This window comes from Etheostoma spectabile, chromosome 8, assembly GCF_008692095.1.
Source record: "Etheostoma spectabile isolate EspeVRDwgs_2016 chromosome 8, UIUC_Espe_1.0, whole genome shotgun sequence".
Lineage (NCBI taxonomy): Eukaryota > Metazoa > Chordata > Actinopteri > Perciformes > Percidae > Etheostoma > Etheostoma spectabile.
In genome coordinates this window covers 30,461,637-30,479,445 of record NC_045740.1, presented here as the reverse complement: position 1 = coordinate 30,479,445, position 17,809 = coordinate 30,461,637, and the positions used below count along the sequence as shown (strand labels likewise).

Genomic DNA, 17,809 nt, shown 5'->3' with positions numbered 1-17,809 from the left:
TATATATATATATACTCTTTACCACGTGTCAAACTCAAGGCCCACGGGGCCAAATCCGGCCCCTCGCAGATTTTGACCCGGTTCACATTTTCATTTTAGTTCACAATAATTGTTGGCCTCCTGGCCGAGCGCCAAACCAAAAAGACAAGCAGGACACTATTTTTTTGTAATAACGCGACATTACAGCAGAATTAGACAGATTTTCTGCCTTAGAGACTCAGACAGTCCCCCAGAAGCACAGAGTCCAGGCCGTGAAACCGGTTGCTGAGAGGCGGCTAGCTGCTTTTTAAAACCTAATCTATAGTTTTGCTTGATTTGCTAAACCCTGTGATGGCTAAGAAACCTTTTTTCTGACTTATGCAGGGCTTTGTGTTGACAAAAATGCTCCAAAAGTCGGGAAAAAACTTTAAAAACATATAAGAAAAGACGGAGAAAGCCACAAAAAAATTGAAGAAAAGCTAAAATATTTATGAAAAATGCAACAAATGTCAGAAAAAGTGACACGCTGTAATATAATCCAAGATGCTTGACTTTTTCAATTAAATCAATGCATGTCAATAAACATGTGATTCTCATGTTCCACCGGGCCCACAGTAAAACTGAGTTTGACACCCCCGCTCTATATGTTGTCTGTCCACACCTGTGAGTCCTGCCAGGTGGGGACGGTCCATTTCTCCGACGCTCCATTGTTCCGACCTCTCAGTAATCCCAAAAACCCCTTCGGTCCCACAGCCCAGTGGTCCGCCGTCCCTTTGTTATGGAGAAATAACCCCTCGGCTCCGCATCCCCTTGTTCTGATTATGTAGGCGTGGTATATGGATGTATATACTGTATAGTTGTTAGGAGAGACGATTGGTTGGGGTTAGATATCTGACCTCCAGTGGTTATGGTTAGGATAGCTGATTGGTCAGGAGATAGGACCTGTACAAATGGGGTTACATTACAGGGGGTGTGGGACACTGAACTGCATCCGGTGCAGAGATTTAACATTTAAATGTGTTAATAAACTAGAGAAAAGTAATTTTGCTTGTTATTGCTGATTCAGATTTTAGATTATGGGAGGTGATCCCCAAAAGCCGAGCTATATGGTCCAGTCCAGTGTAAAGAGGAATTAGGCTTAGTGTTTGCATGGAGGACAACGAGGCAACAAAAAAGAAAGCAAAAACATGAGCATTTGAGTTTGGGGACGACAATTTGAACCAGTCCTGTGACACTCCTGTCAGCTTGTATTATTTTTTAGGTATATATTTAGGTTTAAATCCCAGAGCAGATTGAAGTGTTGTCCGGAATGATCAGTTGGTACATGTGCAGCAGTTTAACAATGAGCAGGAACACCTGCAGTGTGAACGTAGCCTGAGAGACACTGAGGAGGGCCAAGTCTGCTCTTCATCCCCATCTGGTCCAGAGTGAGAGCACAGCACCATCAGTCTGCTGTGGTGCTCAGTGTGATGGAGCATGTTAGCTTTGCACACCCCCTTCTCTCCAAACTCACAGTTTGTTACGTGTAGACACAGGAAGTCTTGCAGCTGGCTTCAGTCTCAAAGTTGTTTGCGTTGCCCGGACAACCTCCGTACCAGAACTGGGCGCAAGCGTTGGCCTCGGGGTCGTAGTACCACCGGACTACGTACTGCCGACAGGGACCGGGGTCCAGAGGCTGACTGCATCCCCGATCTGGAAGGACAACAAGGGTGCAATAAATGAGTTGTTTAGATGCTTAAGAAACCACTGCCGTCATTCCAACTGCATTTCACTGCTCTGTCATGTGGCGGATCATAACCTGCTGACGCATCCTGTAGTGATGGAGACAACGTTCAAACAGAGGACACTGAAGAAAAACAATGATTGTAAAGATTTACAACGAATATGTTTATAGTCCGTAGGGAGTTGGGCTGGGAACCGGAAGGTCGCTGGTTCAAGTCCCTGTACGGACCAAAGTACGGAGTGTGGATCGGTAGAGATGCCACTTCACCTCCTGGGCACTGCCACGTGCTCTTGAGCAAGGCACCGTACCCCCCCCCCCAACTGCTCAGGGCGCTGGTCCAGCTGGCAGCCCCCCCACTCTGACATCTCTCCATCAGTGCATGAATAGGTCCTGAGCACGTGTGTGTATTCCAGGCCTGTGTCTAGTGATTACTAACAAAATAGAGTGTAAATTGTAATTTCCCCATTGGGGATCAATAAACAGTATAAATTATTAAACAATGATCTCCTCTCTAACTGGGAGGTCTTGGGGCTGATTGGTGGGGTTGCTGTGGACGAAGTCCACACGGAGATCCACTGGTAAGAGATGATGAGGTGTAACCATGTATCAGCTGATTTAAATAGATCAGGTTACTGTATTGTGTCAACAGATAAGTTCATTTAATATTGTGTGTTGCATTTTCTTTTGCATGGTGTAAATGTTCCACCAGAACCAGTTCCTTCCTGAGAGCCAGCATCGCTGGGTCCAGAGCTCAGCGTCACCCAAGACGATTGGACACAGGTTTCAGAAATGTTAAAAACAAAAAGAGTTTTTACTCCCATCCCAGAATGAGTGGAGGAGACACAGCCCTGTGGAGATGGGTCTAGCAGGACTACCTTCTCCCAAAACATTCCTAATTGTAAAGCTCAGCTCCGTATAATCTACTCATAAGTGGAGGAAGTATTCAGATCCTTTACTTAAGTATTAACAAGTTGAAATACTACAATTTAAAACTTGCACTGAAGTAGAACAAGCGTATTATCAGTAAAATATAAGTATCAATAATAAAAGTACACCCTTGAGTGTTATATTCGGTAACATTTTACTTAAGTGATCTACATAAGAGTGACATGACACTGTAATAACACATGTATCATAACCATAACTTGTCATGACAAAACCAAATGACACTTCCTAAAATTTGTAACCCAAATATTATTATGTATGGTATTATTGGACCAGCAGTGACATGTACTGACATGTTGCTGCGTGTTTACCTGGCAGCGCTGAGTGTGTCAGCGGAGGGGGGGGGGCGCTGGTCAGAGCCCGTGTGCTCTCAGCCTCGTACAGCCAGTCAGTGGGAGTCTGGGGTCCCACCACGGAGATGGCCCCGGGGCCCCCAGGCGAGCCCAGCATGATGTCTGGCAGCTCGTTCCAGGGCTCCACCGACAGTTTAGTGTGGACCAGGTTCCCGTCGGGCAGCTGGACCTCGTGGGACAGTGGTGTGGGGGGGGTTCCCGTCTCCATGGGGAGTTCAAGCTGGGAAGCAGAGGAGCTCAGGTCAGACACTCTTATAGCTTTTAACACAGTTTGATTTGGTTTCCAGGGCTGCCAAAATGAACCCTATAATAACAAGTTTATGGAAATTCCTTTTTAATGCCACAAATTCTTTTAACGCTCAATTTACACACAAGCGTTCTGTGATTGGCCTCAGGCCACTCCTGAGTTTGGGAAATGCAGCAGTAACTAGCTTGAAACTTGAAATATAGCCTTATTGAAGTACATTTGGAACAGATAAAAAAATGTGTGATTCATTTATTTTAACTATGGACAATTCTGTGATTAATGGGGAATAAATATTTCTACAATATGATTGCGATTTTAAACATATTGCAATATTCTGCAATATATTGTAATTTATAACCTTTTTTCCAACATCTAATCCAGTTTCAAAAGACGTCCCCAAACTGAAACTTAGTCAACATCTGTTTTATCTAAAAAGAACCATTTCTCTGTTTGTTCATCTCACTCCACTGTTCTTACTGCAGAATGGGACAAACTCACCACCACATATGTAATATATATATAATTTATAACAAAAGATCCATACTTGGCGACGGTGTATCGATCCAGTATTGCCACTGAAAATATTGCGATACTACGCTGTATCGATTTTTTCTCCCACCCCTAGTTCTATGGCACACATTACATCACTTTACTTGGTTTAAAGTACTTCTATTTTAGGTATGTAATACATCGCTATTCTCTATTCATTCAACATAATTCAGCAGACGCAGGGATATGTAGACCAGAAAGATGAAAATGTGACAACTGCTTCTTGAAAACAAGGCCCCATTCATCACCTGAAGACAGTTTTTTCAAGTACTCATTCTATCTATCATTTTTCCAAACGAGTTTAAAGCAGCAGTACTTGGATGTTTTCCTCGACGGGGAACTCTTTGGAGCGGGGGTCTTCTGGAGCCCTCGGGGGGGTTTCCATCGGTAGAAAGACGGAGTTTGGTAGAAAAGCCAACGTGTCGTCCTGCTCACAAAGCCGACTCAGTATTTTGCTTTCCAGAGCTGGACCAAAATGAACAAACACATATTTAGCAATGATGTTTTTACAGGAAATGACAGAGGAAAGATTTATAATAGTAAGCAGGATTAATAATACACCAAAGTAGTAGTAGTAATTTATACCCCCCCTTGGCTAATATTAACTAGTTACCCTTCTGAGTGATTTTGTACTGGACAAACAGAAGTGTGACTGATATTACTGGAGTTAATAATAATATTGCTAATATGGAGTTTGTCATTCTACTGTCATAAACATGGTTTGAGTTTTTGGTACTACATTTCCCATCATAATTTCCATCCACCATTTCCATGGCAATGTTCCAAGATTGAATTAAAAAAGAAACTTTTGAAAGATGTGTATTCATGAAAATAAATCATGACCAGTGGAACACACAGAAGCTCTCCAACATATTTACGTTAATCAACTCTTAGGATTTAGTGAGTTCATTTTGTTAGGTTTTTAGGTTTTGGTTTCCCTAGCAACCACTCCTGGCGCTTGTTGTGAGGCTTCATTTTACCTAGAAAAAGCCCGGTAAAACTGTAAATCACTATGGAATCAAAAATAGTTTGTCTTATCTGTGATTCAGTGAAATAAGCATGTGCCCCGTTTCAACTCCACCCCTCAACTCCCCCCTATGCAGAATGGATCAGAACCGGATTCAAAAGGAAGAACTGGAATCAGAATTGTTAAACTCTAACAATGTCCAACCCTAGTCAACAGTGTGGTTGTGGGTTGTCCGAGGCGTGAGTGCTTACTGGGGAGGGTCCTGAAGTCATCTATGAGGAAGACGTGCTCTTCATCAGGGTCAGAACCAATAACCTCCATCTGAGCCCGGAACTCTTCGTAGAGAGGGTCCGTCTTGTTCGCGACTCCTATCACAAACATCTCGACCCCCTCAGCGTGGGCATCCGTCGCCGTTTCTTCAAACTGCATGAGGTCGCGGGCGTCGGCCTGGCCGTCCGTTAACACCACCGCTACCTTCCTCACGCCAGGCCGCGAGGCCTGGAACAGCTGGTTGGCGCGGTGGATGGCGCTGCCCGTGAAGGTGCCCTCGCCGAGGTACGGCATCTTCCTGACGGCGGCCTTGACGTCGTCCCGGCTGAGCTGCTGCTGCAAGCTGACCACCACCTTGTCCACGTGGCTGTAGAGCACCACGCCGACCCGCCCGGCGTCTCGGCTCACAGGCAGCTGCTCCACGACGCCGGTCACAAAGTCCTTCACCAGCTCAAAGTTCTCTGGGCCCACGCTCTCGGAGCTGTCAATCACAAACACCAGCTCCAGAGGGCCCGCTCGGCACTTGAGACCACAGCCTGGGCAACAGATGTTACAGATAAATTATATACCGTTATATAAGTATACAAAAACATGAATCACTGCAAAACAAACATGTAACACTGTAAGTACTCTCTCTGACCAAATATGCTGCAATAGGCATTAGCCTGGAATAAACAATACATAACTTACATTACAAATGTCGCTTAACCTAAAATAAAATACTCCATGAGTCAAATACGTTCCAGTCTGATTTTTCATTGTGGGGACAGCTCTAGCCAGGTTAGCCATGATTACCAGTTGATAACCCATACAGTACACTGCTGTTAATTGAATGCAAACAGGACCACAGACAGAAGTTGGACAGCACTGTGTGTAGGACTGATGCTAATAACTGTTTATGCAGGGGGTAGCCATGTTAGATTTTAAACTTGTAGTACTGCAATATTGTCCAAGTTCTGAGCTCAGAAATCTGAGGTCAGGGCCGTTTCCAACTTTGACCTCGGAAAATCCAACCCCAGAGTACAAATGGAACGCACTATAAGGGAACACTGTGTTACAAAGTAGATTGGTTGACCATGAATACCAAATTTTCCCACCTGATGCTTTATGTTTTCACCTGATACCTTTCCTGTAACTTGGTGCTGAAGGCTGGACGCCAAACGCGTTGTTGTTTTTAATGTTATTCTAGTTAGAATGGGCCATGGAATACAGGTATTTCTTCTTTTTCTAAAGACAAGCGTCTTGGATTTGTTCTTGACACTAACTTTAACTTAAGATGCTTTTGTCTTTACTCACCTCTATGCTACGTTTCAAAGCTTTTTTTAGTGGGACTGCATTGAATCATAAGATGTTTTTAATATTTTGTTGACTTAATTTACATTTATTAGACACTTGACTGATGAGTAAACTGTTGAAAACTTGATAAAATGTGTAACTTACCACAGATTTCCCTTATAATCCTGATGACCTCTTCTCTCTGCGTGCAGAAACAAAGAAGACAAAGAAGAAAAAAGGTCTTCAATTTCAATGTTAAGATAGAAAGCTCAGCGTCATTTGTGCCAGTCACTTTACTCACCGTCAGTCCTGGTTCTCCCTTTTCTCCAGCCCTCCCCTGTAACATTAAACTCCGATTAGGAATTGGAATGATAACAGTGTGGGCCAATCTCCATAGGACCGGCACACAGTGAGCTTATGTAAGAGACACGTTCTCACTCCCATTGAGACAAAAAGCGATGCTTGGTCAGCGGCCTTTTGGCATTTGTTATTGACACAAAAAGTCTCCTTTAGCGTCAAATCTGAATGGGCTTGGTCGGGACTCTTGGCGTCACTATTTGACATATTTGGGACACTTTATTTGACACTTTCTTGCCCTTTGGCGTCAGTTATAGAGGCTGTGGGTCGAGACTCTTCTACTTAGTCAGGACGTACGTTCAACTGACATACGGCACAAGAACAGTTTGGTTTAAGAAAAGATGGGGGGTGGGGATACAACATGTGACACGCGGGACAAGAACAGGACAAGAACCCCGGTCTCCGGGTTGAAAGTCCTGTGTTGTTTGATCCATCCACCCCCCCGAACCTGCGTCTTTATGCAGATTTGAAGTCTTGGACACCTCTACTGTTACTGCCCCTCATGCTACGTCATGTTACAGCGGTCCAGCTGCTGCTCTGCCCGGTGCGTCCCTTACAGACGACGAAGGGAGATCTTTGAGTCAGTATCCAGCTCTGAGAAACAGGACCAAGCATCAGTATTTCACGAGTTGGGAGTTGTTACAACGGGTTGTAAGGGACGCTCCGATTTCACCGGTATTGCTAACTAATGTTTGTTTCCATCCAACACCGTCAAGTGATAATGATATTCCAAGACTGGACATGTTATATTACCATTAGTCCAGTTGATCCCGGTTCTCCATAGTCTCCCTTGTCTCCTTTCCTTCCCCGGTCTCCAGCAATGCCTCTGTCACCCTGTGTGTGTGTGTGCGTGTGTGTGTGTGTGTGTGCGTGTGTGCATGTGTGTGTGTGTGTGTGTGTGTGTGTGTGCAAAAGCAGTCATTAGTAGAGCAAATTTGGAGCATTGCTAATCAGAGTCAATATGTCACAGGCCATGCAGCCACTGGCACATGCAGTAGCTGTATTGTTCTTACCTTCTCCCCTGGAAGGCCATCCCCCGTTGGCCCCCGAGGGCCAATTGGCCCCCTAAACCCAGGCTCTCCCTAAGAATAAAGATGGATGAATGTGTTAGTGTGTCAAGAGTATCATCAGCAAATAGACATATCTGGAAGTCCTTCCCATTGATTGGTTTGATGTAACAGCAGGGGCGTACGTCTCAACCGGGACAGCCTATCAACACTATCAGCTCCACCAGAGCTGTACCTAACCCACCTTTGGTCAACAATATGATATTGTTGGAATTTACGTTGGGTGCCTAAACTACCGGTCTCCACCACACTGAATAGCATCATAGCCTCATACCGGTGCCACTCAAATGCGTCCGCTGCCCTCTGATGCTCCGACACAGACGTTAGAGGTAACAGAACCATCGCTGCATGTCCCGCTAGTTAACATTACACTTGACAGCAGGTAACGTTAGCCTGCTAGCTAATAGCGGTTAAAATGCTGACAGCTACACGGTGTAAAGTGTGACTGTATTTCACAGGAGAGGATTCACACCGGCACATACAACAGTCTGCTGCTACTGCTGTCGGAAAAACAACACAGACGGTAGCCTAAGAGATGCATTCAAAACAACCACCAGATGGGAAAAGGTATCTTATAATAATAAGATACCTTTTCCCATCTGGTGGTTGTTTTTGTTGTTTAAAAGCAATTTACTGGTGAAATAAGTTATTGTTATTACCTTTTTAATAAATCATTTTATGTAGATCACATGGCCTTAGCAATAAACAAGCCACCTGTTGTTTTGTGGTCTTCCATTTTCTTATATCTTAAAAAAAAAAAAAAAACTTTTGTAAGTATTGACAGCCACTGGCACTGTTTAAAAAGTATCGTTTTAGCACCGGTATAAAAAGAAAAACGATTCCGGACCGTAGTTTTAATACATGTGATCCCATTGTCTTGAATGACACTATACCAGCCTTTGTTAAGTGTTTTGATGGCCTACCTTTGGTCCCTGGATGCCCTCTCCTGGATGCCCCATCATGCCCGGTGGGCCAGGCTGCCCTGTAGAGCCCTGGGAATACCACACATCACAGCATCTCAAGTTATACGGCTAAAACATGATGATATGCAGAGGAAATGGATTCTAGGAACAATAGAAGTTGTTAAATCCTTTCAGACTGCATGTACACACACTGACCTTTGGTCCATAAAGCCCAACTCCAGGAGGGCCCGATGGCCCCGGCACGCCCGGCGAGCCTCTGTCACCCTGGCAAACAGAGAACCGCAATAAAAATATGTCCCACTACTTATCTATCTATCTTATGCAGCACCTTACACACATTTTAGTTTGTTCTATTTCAGCTATTGTCTCTTTCCAACAACAATAAACACAGGTTACCAGTATCTGTTTCAATCGGTCCACATGGCCTGCTATGAAGTTGATAACGTTGTAGAGCATCCTCTGGTGGACAGACTATGCAACACCATCACTTATAACATGGTTGACCGTCCGTTTTTTTTGTTTTTCAATATTCATTTATCAGAATAATTCATTTGTCATTATGAATGATTCTGATAAATGCCAATACTGATAGATTGTGAAAATGCCTAATATTGGCTGATAATATCGGTGGGGCTCTAACATGAAGTAACACTAAGGGTTTCCCCCGGTCTATTGAAAGCCCGGCGGCCCACTGAGCCTAAATCACTGGGAATTATTTTTGAATGTATTTAAAGATGTTTTTTAAAACTACAGTTACAGTGGAAACTTTGACGTAACGTTAGTTTTTTACTATTGACTGAATGTAGGGCCCTATGTCTGTCTTAAGGCTGTACTTCCACCTAGTACTTGTACCTGTACTTAAAGACAGTGTCAAGAGAGGATGATGCTGTCCAAAATACACTCCTCCCCCCACTCCACAATACACTGGTTAGTCTGAGGAGCACCTTCAGCGACAGACTCAGACACCCATGATGCACCACAGAGCACCACAGGAGATCGTTCCTGCCTCTGGCTCCTCCCTCTGAGTGTTAGACACTTAGTGTAGTTTATCCACAACATGCTCAAAATGTGTTAATTATTCACTGCTGCTACTTATTATTCACACTGTACTTATTTATGTTAGAACTGTATTCATGTTGACACTGCACCACAATAGATTCTGATTATAGAGTTTTACAGAGAAACTGTTGAGCTCTACATTAATGCTGCCATCAGTCTGGGACTGACTCTGGGACCCTTGTTAAACACCTCACGCCTCACCTTAGCTCCCGGGAGTCCTTTCCCTTCAGGACCCATCTCTCCTTGCACTCCTGGTAAGCCAGGCAGCCCCTAATGATCAAGGAAAAGATGTTCATCCACAAACATAAGTCTGTCTCACGCATTGAATAGGAGGATCATTCAACTGTGCCCCTCATTGTTGATGGCTGTTTCCTCTCACCTGTGGTCCTGGGAAGCCATCTCCCTTCATTCCTGGCGGCCCCACAGGTCCCATGTTTCCTTTGTAACCCTGAAGGAAGAGCAGAAGAACAGTCAAAGTACTGGGGGACAAACGGTAAACTGACCTACAGGTGGGTATATTGCACACCTACTGTAATGGGATTTAACTGACCTCAAACATTCACACCCTACATTATTAAAGTATTGGGGAAATAAATGAGACATGATAGATAGATGCTACCTTCGGGCCAATGATTCCTACTCCAGGTTCTCCAACAGGTCCAGCTGGTCCTGTAGGCCCAGGATCCCCCTGTTTTTTTGGACAAGTGAACAAACAACCCACTATTATGACTCATAACATAAGCAATACAATCTATGTACTTATATATATATACTATATACCCCCTCAAAATTGTGTTTTGTATTATGTACAGTGCTTATATCGTAGATGTGAATCTGAATAGTTGACTATTCTGCGATTCAATCTAAGTAGGCTGTTTCGACCAATCTCACAGTCTGAATATGTAGTTATTAAACAAAGAAGCATTCCACTTGGCCTATTTGGGGAGATGGATGCCGGATTTTGCATAGAATTGCTTTTTTTGTTTCCAATAAATCATGGTGCACTTGTCTCACATCTGCACTCGACTTATATCGGGCAGAGCAAGAATGTACGGTTCATGAAAAAAGGGAACCAGAGACAGAATTGTCCAGGCACTTGTCTTCCTCTCCCTCGTGCAGGAATCTTCCTTTCTTTGTGTTCATCTTTACTGTGTTGTTCCCTTTTCACACAAAATCCGCCCAAATATTACCTCTTTTACTGTGTGTACTACTGTAACATAGAATCCGTTTGTGACTTGGGTTACTGTAATCCTTGCTGTCAAAGTACAACACTCACTTACTGTAACATTCATAAAGAATACTGTAAAAACAGATGGTCATGTGATTGAAAGAAGCTCAAGTGTGTTTCCTAGATGGGAATCAGCTGTAATCCACTGTATTTGCATGACTTCAATCAGCTGTTTTTCTCATTTACAGAAACAATGGAATAAAACGCAGGGGAGATTTATGTGTTTCAATTTACAATATGAACAGCTGTTAACTTGGCCTTTCCCCCCTTCTTGTCTACATACCCCTGCATCTGCTGAATTATTTTTTCCACCGGTGGGGACAAAATGTACCCCCCCTCAAAGTGATCAATGCTACTCCAACAATTGGCCATTATATACTTAAAATAGAAGTATTTAAGTAAAGCGCTGTAACGTGAACAGTCTATAGTTCCATAGAAGGATAAAATCCAAGCAGCAGTTTCTGGCTGTATCCAGCCTCTACAGAGCTCCGGGAAGCCGGCTACCAGCGCCAGGTGACGGTGCTTTCTGGGGCCGTGGTAGAGGCATTTAGACAGAAAAAGTGAGCGCCATGCTGCAAAAACACTTAAGTTTAGGCACCAAAACCAATAGTTAAAATCACAATAAAATAATAAAAAGATCAAAAACAACACCGTGGTTTATAGGTGAACATGAAATTGAAAAGCGACAGTACAGTAAGCAGGAAAAAAGCTTTAGTTGCTATGCTGCAACAGTTTGGAACAGAGATCACACAGGATACCTCGCCCCAGTCATCAGTTTGTGGTTGAGGCAACATAGTCTGTTTGCAATGATGTTGAAATGTAGATGATTGTAAGCACAATGCATGTTTAACTGTGCAACAATATGAACGTCACCCATCACACAATCACAGGACTAAGCTTGTAAGTCAGTTTGTTTTGTGTGTGTGTGTGTGTGAGTGTGCCATCACCTTTGGTCCGGTTAAGCCACGCCCGGCCGGTCCAGGTAGGCCCATCATCCCTGGACTCCCAGGCTCTCCCTGCAGACAAAGGGCTCATTGATAAATGCATGTCTCAAGACAAAATATAATAAAACTAAATATATAAAATACCATAAAATCAAAATATAGTAAAACAGCTTTGATAAGGAGGCTTCAGAAAAACACACAACGCTGCATTTGTGATGTCATCTACTGATGTCTGCTCAGTGTCATGCTTTGGATTTCTTGGCAGTTACTGGGCCCTGACCCACTCCAACAACTCTCCAACTGCATGGGTCCTGTGTGTGTGTGTGTCCTACGTGGGTGTTTAAATCCCCCCAGGGGAATAATAATGTACTTCTCCTTATTCTGACAGTGCTTAGGCGTAACCTGTATTTCACTTACCTTAGCTCCAGCGGGTCCAACGGGACCTGGAGACCCTGAAAGGCCCCTCGCTCCACGGTCACCTCTGTCCCCCTGTGGAAAAACACATGCACATGACGTCTTACATCTCAACAGGTCTGGTACTGTAATAGGAAGGGATACGTTGAATTCAAAAGGAATCTCTGATGCTTCATACAACAATCCAGTAATTCATCATTGCATGTACAGTACCTGCGTAAGTATCAATACTGATATGTAAATATGTACTGTAACCGCTTACACAATTCCTACCCAACTGCTTGCATACGTGCCAGTTTTTACAACTTGCACCTTCAACGAACCCACATGCAAGGGCTATTCATACAAAGCAACTTTGTTCACGTTAAACAAACAGCAATCAGGATATCCTCGTAGATTCTGGAAATATAAAACCTGGGCAGCAGGTGGATCATGGCTGAGTGTGCATTACCTTTTCACCCGGGAAACCTTTGCCCGGCGCTCCTTCTAGACCTCGCAGACCTGGCAACCCCATCTCCCCCTAGATTAAACAGCAGACCACGCCATATCAGAGCATTAAACCAACATGTGCAAATAGCGAAACACATGCTGCTTTGTGATGCGTGTGTGTGTGTAGGAGGGGGGAGCAACATCCTGGGACCTCGTGCAGGACCTTCAGTGTGGGTGTACCAGGAGTTACTTTTAGAGACAACCTGACTTTGTGTCTTTACTTCCTTGATATGTCAACCATGCTGAAGCGAGGGGCTGAGGTGGGACATAATGCAGAGCGGGGTCATTTTATGTTCACAACTACTTATGTGTTGTTGTTTTTCCACTTCCTGTTTTGTCTCTTCACTTATTTCTAACTATAGTACAGTTAAAGTCTGGGTCCTGATTGGTTCACAGAGCCTGCTATACATTTATCAGAGCTGGGAACACTCAGGGTCTCCACAGATTAAAAATACCATCCTTGGAGCAAAGTTACCTAAGGGATGGGTCGAATGTAACTAAGTACATTTGCGCAAGTTTATATCTATGACTACCCATTTCAAAATACAGTAAGTAGGCTACCTAACTGTTAGGTAACTGGGTATGTTCCATATCTGCCAGAAAGGACCATACAACTTACAAAACTTATAAAATGTGTACCTTTGGCATGCAGTCCCTGACTCACCTTAGGCCCAACAGCTCCATCCTCCCCAGGAATGCCAGGTATCCCAGCAGTCCCGTCAGGCCCGGGCTCCCCCTGAAAAAACCACACATTAACTCAAAACTCCTAGGTGCCACTTTGCTTTACCACTGAACCTGCTTTATTTAAAGGGGAGTTTGGTTGGCCTACCTTTGATCCTGGTTCACCAACACCCCTCTCGCCCTGAGGTCCAGGCTCTCCAGGGAAACCGTGGTCACCCTGGGAAACCATATAAATCACTGACTGATCACATGAGGTGGCCAAATCCAGAAGAATTCATCATGTTTTTGTAATCCTCCTGGTCCTCCTTGGCTATCAGCAATTGTGTGTGTGTGTGTGTGTGTGTGTGTGTGTGTGTGTGGGGGGGATAAATGGCGCCATCCGGGTAGAGGGAATCCGTTGTCCTCCCAGATCCCTGCAGCTGAGCGTGGATGTACATTTACATTCCAATAAAGGCTACTGATAACATGCCTCTGAAGCTTGACTTTTTGCATCATTACAATACTTATAGGCAACTAGTCATCATATCTTCCGCTCCATGAAACACCTGTTAATGCTCAGTAGTACACATATATGCTTCTTTAATGTATTTGCATTGTACTAATATGCGTTCATTTTCAATGGGCATGAATCAGCTGAAACAGGTGCATCCAAAATGTTTCAACATTAACATTTTAATCATTATGGCCTTTAGAAAAATGTTTTATATCTATTACTCATAGGTGTAGTTTGGGCGTAACGTGCAATAAACCAATCAGAGCGTTATCTCACATTCTCTTTAAAAGCCTTGTTCCATGGCAGATTCCTATGGTAACGGTGGATTTACGTTCTTACTGCATTTATGCACGGCAGGAGCAGTAATTTAAGTGGCGCTGTAATGAAGCACCGAAACCGGGCAGCGGTGCCTTATTAGCACCCGATTTCTTTTCATACTTTTCAAACGCGCTGTCGCACAACAGCTGAATTTTGTTGCGCACGAACGTAGCGTTTAAGATTTAAGGACGCAACCAAATAAATGTATATTTATTTTCAAGTTTTAAAGATTTTATTTGTTTTTATATATGTAAAAAAACACACTATTGAAAAGGTGAGCCCTGGTAAGTCTGGTTGCCTGTCATGCCCTGCTTAATATCTGTGTAACGCTTCACCCATTCCTTTAGATAATACAAACGCCACAGTGTCAACTCCACCAACCAACAAGGGGTGGGCTGGCTCGGGCTGTGGTGGGGTGGCGTGGGGGCAGGGCTGGACAATTAATAAAAAATGTATCAACATTCATTTAAAATATTCAAATACATATGAATTGAAAAAAAACTGCTACTAACCTTTGGTCCAACTATACCCAGTCCAGGAGGTCCTCTGGGACCAGAAGGCCCAGCTGGCCCCTGGTCCCCCTATGGACAAAGGAAACAATTTAAAATATAGCTACACAAATGAAAGGATAATGAGGGGGAGCAGATTCCTGACATGTTTATTGGCCTTGCCTTATCTCCTTGGATGCCTGCCCCTGGAAAGCCCACCATGCCTGGCAGCCCTGGGGCTCCAGGGTTCCCCTGAGGGTCAGACAGGATACAGGTTAGACGGGTCACCCGTCACAGTATCACAGGGTGTCTGCGATCCCAACCGTCTTTAACCGTACCTTATCACCTTTGTATCCAAATCCTGGAGGTCCACGGCTGCCTTTGAGACCCTCATACCCCCGATCGCCCTGCAAGAAACACACAGGTAGGGGTTACGGAGTCAGTACGACCCAGGAAATAACAAATCATATTGGCATATTAGCACTCAAATATTACAACTATAATATGAATGATTAGAATAATGACAAAATAGGCCTGTAACAATTAATAATAATAACATTAAGGCTGCAAGCAGCAATGAACGGGCCCTAGCCCCTCCCAGCATGGTTGCGCACAACCTTAGTGGAACAGAGTTCCCTCTGATTCAGACTAGCGGGTGCCCCTTCCTGTTTGGACTACCACGTCCAGGAAGTCAGTCCTCCATAACATGTGCATTTTTTCCGAGGCAACACGCAAATTTTCGTGCAGCTCGGATTAACGTTCTAGGAGAAGTAAGAAAAAATAATTCACTCCAAATATGTCAAGGATGCTCATCCCCAACTCCACCATCCGAATCACTGTGGCCAACATACACAACTTCCTGTTTCAACAGCCAACTACAGGAAGTTTGTCCTCTAAAACTTGCGCATTCTTTTGCTATCAAAATTCTTTTAATAACTTTTTGTCATGAGGATGCACAGAGACTACCTGCTGATCATGGCGTATGTTAGGGGGCGCTTTGGAGCCCCCTGGCAACGGCCGAGCCCACTCACTACAGAACTTTATCCCCAGGTCTGACATAGAGCATGTGCACATTCTTGTAAGATTTAGTGCGTTCTATCCGCTTCAAAAATGCAACGAAGGACTCGGAAAAATAAAAATTCTTGCAAAACAATAGGTTCCTTCACACTTTCAGTGGAAGGCCTAATACCTATACCACAATTTATAAATAACTTTAAAATTAGAGGGTTCTTCAACCTATTTTTGTCACATCTCATATTTTGTAAGACTTTGTCATTGTTTTTGGAATTGTGTATCCCCGTGCATTGCAGACAATCTTAAATAAAGGATGGATAAATTGACACATGCTAGTCGTAGTGAGCCCGCTTGTCCTGGAACTGACCTTGGGCCCTGGGAGACCCTCACCGGAAAACCCTGGCGATCCTTGCATCCCCGGTGGCCCTGCTGGACCCTAAACTCAGCAACACAAAGAGAAATATCAAATGTTGCATTAACAGATATGACATTTTATTAGTAATTTTAAACTGGAAGCACTATAATATTAATATAAAGTATAAAGTTGCTGTAATAAAAGCTGCCGGGGGTCAAATGAACAGCCCTTCTGACTATCAGTCCATCTGACCTCTGACCCCCAAATCTGTGACCAAAATAGGAGGTAGAGAAAAGCCCGTCTCTGCACTTTAGATAAACAGAAGAACATCCAGGTAGGCCATCAGGGTACATACATCAAAATACAAAAGACACAGCAAAAAAACAAAAAACAAGTCAATAGTAAGATATGTTTATAGACAAATGTGATTTTCCATCACACAGCCCAAAAGGACTCGGTGCCCACTTATTTGGAACAATGTCCGAGCATCGCTTGCAGAAAGACAGACGGAATTTGTGGCTGAAACAATAAGCTAAAGCATAGCGCCGGAAAAGGGGCAAAAAGGAGATAAATACCCGATGCCCTACTGCGGAGTAGGGCTGGGTACCGACGCTTTTATCCAAAGCAACTTACAAGTGCTACAATTATCAGAGGTTGCACGCCTAGGGGTTAAGGGTCTTGCTCAGGGACACATTGGTAGATGTATTCCAGTGGGAATGAATCCCGGATTTCCCACACCAAAGGCATGGGTCATACCTTCCACACCATCACCACCGCACTTTAAAATACTTTTCAGCCACCGACCAAATTGTCTCTGAAGCTTCAATGATTTTTAAGCCAAGGACCCGTTAACTGAAAGCAGGGACCCTACTACTGTATAAAATGAAAGTGCATATTAAACTGGGCCTACAGTAACGTGTAGGGCAGCCTAAAGCCTTTACACATACCTTTCTAGTGCATACAATACTAAGCTATTAAAATAGTTGCCATTGTTTTATAAATTCTAGTTTAATGTTAAACATGCACGTGGCACAGGGTTCCTTAGGATGAACTGTTTCTGTGGATGGCTACTTCCGTGACTACCTTGTCTATTGGCCGGTAAGACTAGCATCAGTTGGCTGATTTTGATGTGCTGATACTAAGTGGGAGTCGTGTTAAGACATTTTTTTAAAAACTTTCAAAAGTAACAAAAATTTCGAGGCCCCCCCCACAGTGACACTGAGGACCCCCTAGGGCCAATTGTAACCTTCCCCACTGCAGACAAACACCAGATGTTAAAGGGTGTTTTGTCCAGTGGGAAAGGGACTTTCTGTCAACTCACTGGTGTCCCTGGTTCACCCAAACCCATTGGTCCAAGAGGACCTGGTCTTCCTTGGTTCCCCTTGTCACCCTAAAAAAATCAAGTTTACAGATTAGAGAGAAATTAAAGTATACAAGACACACATTGGCTTTCTCGCAGATAGGCAAGAAAATTGTAATAAAATGCTAAACCAGATATAAACGTACCTTAGGACCCGGGAACCCAATGCCATTATCTCCTGGAGGTCCAGATGCTCCCCTCAGTCCTCGGTCACCCTTTTATGGGAGGGAAAAAGACACTTACAAATATATACATTCACACACATATATATATATATATATATATATATACACACACACACACACACACAC

The 17,809-nt window shown here is 43.8% G+C and overlaps 1 protein-coding gene and 1 long non-coding RNA gene across 2 annotated transcripts in view; one reads left to right on the top strand and one right to left on the bottom strand.

Annotated features, from left to right (window-relative positions):
- Positions 1–976: 976 nt before the first annotated feature.
- The window catches only part of LOC116693377 (collagen alpha-1(XXVIII) chain), a 71,301-nt gene continuing 54,468 nt past the window's right edge, over positions 977–17,809 (bottom strand). The window contains exons 12-35 of the mRNA XM_032522308.1: positions 17,645–17,713; positions 17,460–17,528; positions 16,151–16,219; positions 15,108–15,176; positions 14,953–15,021; positions 14,794–14,862; positions 13,619–13,687; positions 13,454–13,525; positions 12,752–12,820; positions 12,304–12,375; positions 11,890–11,958; positions 10,334–10,402; positions 10,094–10,162; positions 9,916–9,984; positions 8,851–8,919; positions 8,656–8,724; positions 7,679–7,747; positions 7,419–7,499; positions 6,610–6,645; positions 6,474–6,510; positions 5,015–5,569; positions 4,113–4,261; positions 2,959–3,220; positions 977–1,671 (exon numbers count right to left, since the gene is read on the bottom strand). Coding sequence (XP_032378199.1) covers positions 1,499–1,671; positions 2,959–3,220; positions 4,113–4,261; positions 5,015–5,569; positions 6,474–6,510; positions 6,610–6,645; positions 7,419–7,499; positions 7,679–7,747; positions 8,656–8,724; positions 8,851–8,919; positions 9,916–9,984; positions 10,094–10,162; positions 10,334–10,402; positions 11,890–11,958; positions 12,304–12,375; positions 12,752–12,820; positions 13,454–13,525; positions 13,619–13,687; positions 14,794–14,862; positions 14,953–15,021; positions 15,108–15,176; positions 16,151–16,219; positions 17,460–17,528; positions 17,645–17,713 — 2,472 coding nt within the window. The 3' untranslated portion in view covers positions 977–1,498. The remainder of the gene's footprint in view (positions 1,672–2,958; positions 3,221–4,112; positions 4,262–5,014; positions 5,570–6,473; positions 6,511–6,609; positions 6,646–7,418; positions 7,500–7,678; positions 7,748–8,655; positions 8,725–8,850; positions 8,920–9,915; positions 9,985–10,093; positions 10,163–10,333; positions 10,403–11,889; positions 11,959–12,303; positions 12,376–12,751; positions 12,821–13,453; positions 13,526–13,618; positions 13,688–14,793; positions 14,863–14,952; positions 15,022–15,107; positions 15,177–16,150; positions 16,220–17,459; positions 17,529–17,644; positions 17,714–17,809) is intronic.
- The window catches only part of LOC116693503 (uncharacterized), a 15,621-nt gene continuing 950 nt past the window's right edge, over positions 3,139–17,809 (top strand). Inside the window, exons 1-3 of the long non-coding RNA XR_004332939.1 lie at positions 3,139–3,148; positions 8,629–8,638; positions 11,848–11,850. This is a non-coding gene — a long non-coding RNA (uncharacterized LOC116693503). The remainder of the gene's footprint in view (positions 3,149–8,628; positions 8,639–11,847; positions 11,851–17,809) is intronic.